We start from the raw sequence: 6,431 nt of genomic DNA, 5'->3' as shown, positions 1-6,431 counted from the left end.
TTCTTTTAATTATCTCCCGTGAGGATTCTGTTAAATAGAGAATGGTTACAAACATTGGTTAACATAACCACATTACTAAATAGCTACAACACCAATGTATCTCGACACATCATAATAAACTACGAACAACCCATAACTACAACACTAATACGATACAGTGTATCTCGACACACCTTAATAAACTACTACTCTAATAGTTGTTAATCCAGGCAATTTCTTCAAGCTCTTTGGCTTTTGTACCTATATTTCCCTGAGAATATCTTACCCCACCAGTTCAAGGATTTTGAAGCTGTCTTTTGGTGAGGAATGGCTGCACCTGGGATAAAAAAAATTCATGAGTTAATTTTTTCAAATTAAAATTCTTAACCACTGTGAATAAATTAATGGTGTTTTACACAGATGGATAAATCTTTTAAAATAAATTTGTTTAATCAATATAGTATAAAAATAGACTATTGATAAACTGTCGCTCTTTGTACATTCTCTGATGTGGCATGTGAGCAAAACCATAGATCCTTTTTCGTGTATCTCAAAGAAAAAGATCTATGGTTCTGTGGACTGCCACACCAGAGAGCATATAAAGAGCGTCACCTTACTCATAAAAATATTTATCAAAAATATAAATTTTATATCTTTATTTAAACAGATGAATCCGTACATATTAAATTGTAAGGATACTTTTATACCCCATTTGGTTTTACTATAATGAACATATTCATTTATTTTGTGTGTGTGTGTGTGTGTGTGTGCACGCGGCGTGTTTGTGTGGGAACTAAAATGAATAATCTCTGTAAAATGGGAATCACACAATTTTGAGCTCATGCTTTGTTAAATTAAGAGTCATTTTTTGCCACATAGCTCACAGACTCCTCAGTGCTTGTCTCATCAAGCATGCAAAGGTACTTTTGTAAATTAGAAATGCCATTCAATACACGTGGGTACATGTGATTGGTGAATCCTAGATTTCTGTGACAAACAATTTTTCATGTGCAACGAGATCATAGGTATTTATTGTAAAAGTGACAATCTCATCAATTATAAAGTGACGATCTTTCTGATATTTAAATCGTAACTTTTAATGTCAAAAATCGTTTGATATTTTACTGTGAGATCACAATTATTAGTTTTTTTTTAAAAAAATTGAGGATCTCACTAATTAAAAAAGTGATGATTTCACTGAAAAATAAGTTCCAAAACAAGCAAAGCATGGTTTGAAAATTAAAATGAATAGTGTACTGGAATGAGAATTTTCTCGTATTCAGCACGCTAAATGGTAATTTGCTTGGGATTAATACATTTTATATAAAGTGGGGAAAAAATTTAGAATTATTTTTAATTGTTTACTGAAATTAAAGAGGAAAAATATTTACTATCTTAAAAAACAGGAAACTTTTTTCCCTACTTCAACTAAAATGTTTTAGTTTCAAAAACCCTAATTTACCCTTTCAAAATTAAAATGAATAGTCCCCCCCCCCCACACACACACAATAAATAAATAGATAAATAAAAGAGAAAAAAAGGAGAAAATAAAAGAAACTAAGAAATCATACCTTCGGTTGTGTTTTCCTGGATATAGTGATTGAGGTCAAATCCACTATGAGCCCTTAATTCCTTTGTGACGTGTTCGTGAATATAATGGTTAAGGCAAAATTTGCTATTTACATTTAGACCATCCATGCTGTTTTCCTCTATATAGTGATTGAGGCATAATCCACTGTTTGTATTTGGCCTACTTGTGTTGTGCTCCTCAATATTGTGGTTAAGGCTAAATTTGCTGTTGACCCCTAAACGAGGTGTATTGTGCACCTCAAAGTATGGATTGTGCTCAAATCCACTATTGACCCTAAAAGGATATGTCTCGAGCTCTTGAAAACGAGGGTTGAAGCCTAATCTCCTTTTGGACATCAGAGTTGAGTTCCAATGGTTCTTCACCACATCATAAGTCCGACCTTGGAGGAGCTTAGCTATGATATCCCACTTGTCACCATATATTGCTTGAGCAGCCAAGATTATTTCATTTTCTTGATGAGAGAAGGGACGATGCGCCACTGTTGGGCTAAGATGGTTGTACCACCTAAGTTGACACGATTTACTTGATCGTCGCGGTATGTAACAGCTTATCAAGGACCAGTTTCGGTTGCCATATCGATAAACAAGTTGTCTCAGGGCCACGTCTTCCTTGAGACTCCAAGGCTTATTATCCATCTCCTCCATGTTCTGTATGGTCCTTGTTGGTTTACCCGACAAAGAAGACTCGGGCTCGAGCTCGAGCTCGGGCTCGGATTCAGACTCAGACGACGATGTAGAAGAAGATGAAGAAGGCAACGCTAAGCCCTGCATACTATTTCTTTTCGTATGTATACAAGGCTTACTAAATTTAATTTTTGACTCACTACCTCTATGAAGAATACAAATTAATCTGAAACTCGATCCATATAGCTAGCTTTATTATACACATTACAGAATCATCATAAATTATAGCAGCACATACAAGTACAAGTCTATAAGAATTAAAACAAATGCATTTGAAATGAAAACATTGCAATTGAAAGATATTGTTAGATGTAATTTTAACTTAATTAGATATATATAGAAAATATAAGAGGTCGTTGAAAGAGAGAGAACAAAGGAAAAGCTGTACCCGCGTGGGACCTACCATGCAATGCATGACTCCGATTTGGTGGAGAAAATTAATTTTCTCAAAAGAATCGTGATAATTGAAGATCCCCACGTGGCAGATTCTCAATTACCCTGACGTGATAAGTCCGTAATTCATAGTTCTGTACTCCTCCCAATGTGTGGCTACACTTACTCATATGACAAATTTACCAAAACATGCACCACATTTCGGTTATTTATCAAAATGATAAATTGTAGCAATTAATTTTGAAAACGATAATTTTATCATTTTTGAAATTAATATTTTTTTATCAAAACGGTAAAAACAGTAAAATGTAAATTTTTTTTTATCGAAAATACTTTTTTTATTTTTTGATTAAAATTATGAAAAAATCATCTTTTTTTTCATATTTCTAATTAGTGTTGAGAAGATTAAAAAGAAGAGAAAGATTTAGATGGATTTTAATTTATTTCTAAGACTAAAATGGCATGTATGTAAAATAAAAAAGGGTATTTTTGGTATAAAAAATTTACATTTTACTATTTTTACGATTTTGGTAAAAAATATTAATTCTAAAAATGGTAAAATTACTATTTTCAAAATTAATTACTACAATTTACTATTTTGGTAATTAATTTTGAAAATTGTACTGTTTTGATAAATTATTCATAAAAAATTGTATCTAGAGGGAATTGTGTATTTCAAGGAGCGCAGATCTATAGCTTTTGAATTTGTCACGTCAAATAAATAACAGATGTGACAAATTCGATAACAGTATATGTATGGGTTTTGATATACAAAATTATACTTTCCCATATAATGTGTATCCCGAGATAAACATCTATTCCAAGGTGTACAGATCCACGGCTCCAAACTTGTCATGTCGGATGAGTCTGTTGAGTGTGCCACGTGGGGATAGTCAGATTATCACGACTCCTTAAAAATGAATACGGAGTTTTTCGAACCTACGGAGAAAGTCCTTAGGTTTTATTGACTTGTCGGAAGAAGTCTTTGGAAGTCATGGTAGTTTCCCTCACTCCACTCTGTCTAAGTTCCAGGTCAGTCCACGGTGATAGATATGGTTGTACGTGTGGTGTGTGTGAATGGCAAGAACAAGAAACCTTCAAAAATACCAACGGGCAGTGCTACACTGACTTTTTAAAACATTGCTTTCAATACTTTGTTTACAGATAGCTATCAATATTCCTCAAGTGCAAAATAGTTTTATCTCATGTACACAGCACTCTTGTTAGTAATCTCCCATTTATTTCTTGAAAATTCCCGAATGTTTTGTTTTTTTCAATGAAATTATTCTCAAGATTATTGAATTATTTTGAATAATTCATATATTTTAAGTTTAAGAAGAATAAAACATGTCTTTTTACGAATTTTACGAATATTTAAAACTTGATGGAAAACATTGCTACTGTACCTTGTATGTTGCAAAGTCTAAACTTGTAAGTTGTGACTTAACCTCAATTAATGCCCTCATAATCACTACCGTCATTATTTCCATCATCAATATATCATCAGCTTTACCATCACCATTAACAACACCAAATTCATCGTCACTATCACTATCACTATCATATTACCAAAATTTTGTTTTCGAATTTTTGAAATGAGACAAATAATACACGTATGAAGCATATGTCGCATATTTTCCATTTATCGAATTTTTGACTGGATTTTGCAATCCAAAATCAAATAGAACTTGGATTTTTCACTAATCAAATTTTTTTATTATTCTGAATTGCTGTTGTGACAACACTATGTCTGTACAGTATTGTAGAAAGCCAATATAGCATTTTCAAAAAAAAAAAATCATCATTTTGATCCATGTGATAGTGTCCATGGAAAATCGTGCGAGAGATAAGATATTTGTTGCTAATGGGACTGTTCTTGTGGGCTTTCCATCAACATGACCATTAGGATTTGAGGGAAAAGATAAATTTCCTAGGTATCAATTGTAGTGATACATTTTTCTTGGGAATCCAAAACATCTCAATGGTTAGGTTGAAGGATGAGTTGAGCCAAGCAATTTCCCAACTTAATGAGTGTGCTATGATCCTTTACCAATAAGAATTAAGTCGTGTTAATCTGACTCTCTTTTTTAGACACTCTTTTACACTCATTTCATAGGCTTGTAGATCATTTTCTTTGGACCTAAATACACAAGGACAAAGATTTATGGTGCGAACTGCTAAGTTAGATAATGTACAAAAAAGAGCGTTAAATTATCATGATTCATAAGAATTTACCACTTGTCCCTTAAAAATCAACAAATTGTTTAGAAAAATGCTGAACTAACTCAAAAAGATACTTAATTGACATGTCAATGTACACAAAACAATTGATTCTTTTCATTGCATCTCAAGGAACAAATATGTAGTTTTGTGCACATTGCCTCGTCAATTAAGTGTATTTTAGAGTCAATTTAGAATGACACAATGTTTATTAGGCACACAGTAATAAGAGAGATGTATAAACCTTGGGCAAACCTCACTGTTGCATTTTTATTACAAATTTCCATTGGAGTTCTCACAACTCTAAGGGAACCATCTTTATTAAGTTTTTCATCCACTAGACATTGGAGTGAGACCCACATCATCTTAAAAAATAAATACCTATTATAGAGGGAAATAATTGCGTGTTAATCTATGCCATAATCGTGTCCAATCCAATTAAGTGGTACTAGGCACGGATCAACATAGGGGTGCTATCCTACAAACAGGGCAGGTCAAAACTGGATTCTCCCTAATTTGACAGGCAGGGCAGCATAAGCATTAAGCAAGACCAGACCTGTCAAGTAGGGCAGGGCAGGCTAGGTCATAGAGTAACCGTAAAACTGATGCGTGTACGTCAATCCCAAAAATCTAGTTGGAGATCTTTGCTGTTTAGTACAATCAATCCAAGAGAGCTCGATTAGGTAAACAACTCCTTAGAGTCAACAAAGATCCCATGATTATAACCTACAAAGGGGGAAACCCTATAGAAGGCTAGAGGGATAAATAGCACTATTGAGAGGGATATTTTCGGAGAGATTAGAGTCTAAATAGTTTGGGAAGACTATTATTTGGCTTCTCTAACTTGAGCATCGAAGTGATTTTGACAGGTACCACGCTGTTGTGAGGAGGGAAGTGCTAGGAACGACTTCGGATCAATGTGGTTGGATTCATCAAAGTTATCCACCAAATTTTGACCATACAAAATTGGCGCCTTCTGTGGGAACACCTAGAACATATTGATTTCAATTGAAACAATGGTGAAATCCACAAAAACTAACGAAGTCAATGCACCCCCACTGGTGACACCAGCTGTGGATATACAACTCTTAGTGATGTTAGATGCCACGAGGAAACATCAAGAGGAGATGCAGAAGAAGATGGATGACTTAGTTGAACAAAATCAGAACTTGAGCCAATGCCTCGATAAACAACAGTCGATGAGGCAAGGTAGCTTACCAAGAGACTCTCAGCCAGCAAGTAAGGATGATTGTGCTTCAAGTATGAAAGGGAACACACCGTTATTGATCCCTACGAAAGAAGGTGAAACAAAGGCTGCTGTTACAACCACTCAGACTAAGCCCGTAATGGGCTTGACTCAATAGGAGGTTAGAAAGATGATTAGAAAAGAAAAGGAGATGATGAAGAATGTTGACATAGGCATGGCAACAACGCAAGCCGTTCAGGGGATTTAGAAGTCTCTTTGCAGTAAAAATCTTAGTTGAAGAGATCTCGAAGAAGTTTGTACCACCGTATTTCACCCCTTATTCTAGGATGAAGGACTTGGTGGAACATCTTTTCCACTT

General features: G+C 34.4%; 1 protein-coding gene across 2 annotated transcripts; it reads right to left on the bottom strand.

Annotated features, from left to right (window-relative positions):
- On the bottom strand, positions 1-2,546 carry LOC147387824 (uncharacterized). 2 transcript variants are annotated; one of them, XM_086421270.1, is made up of 2 exons: positions 1,551-2,546; positions 1-316 (listed from the first exon to the last, which is right to left on the bottom strand). In XM_086421270.1, exons 1-2 carry the CDS (start codon positions 2,338-2,340, stop codon positions 219-221), a joined length of 888 nt encoding a protein of 295 aa, XP_086277396.1. In that variant the 5' UTR covers positions 2,341-2,546; the 3' UTR covers positions 1-218. The 2 variants fall into 2 exon arrangements, with proteins under 2 accessions (XP_086277396.1, XP_086277397.1); XM_086421271.1 differs by having other exon boundaries at positions 1-310.
- Between the last annotated feature and the right edge of the window lie 3,885 nt (positions 2,547-6,431).

The sequence above is a fragment of the Akebia trifoliata genome, chromosome 13 (assembly GCF_017979445.1).
Source record: "Akebia trifoliata isolate Shusen 1 chromosome 13, ASM1797944v1, whole genome shotgun sequence".
Classification (NCBI taxonomy): domain Eukaryota; kingdom Viridiplantae; phylum Streptophyta; class Magnoliopsida; order Ranunculales; family Lardizabalaceae; genus Akebia; species Akebia trifoliata.
Note: the sequence above shows the minus strand (reverse complement) of the source record. Positions and strands in the feature narration are given on the sequence as shown.

Coding starts and splice junctions, on each gene's coding strand:
- LOC147387824 (XM_086421270.1), bottom strand. CDS start 2,340: ATGCAGGGCTTAGCGTTGCCTTCTTCATCTTCTTCTACATCGTCGTCT. Junction 317..1,550: donor CCAGGAAAACACAACCGAAG/GTATGATTTCTT, acceptor TTTTTATCCCAG/GTGCAGCCATTCCTCACCAA.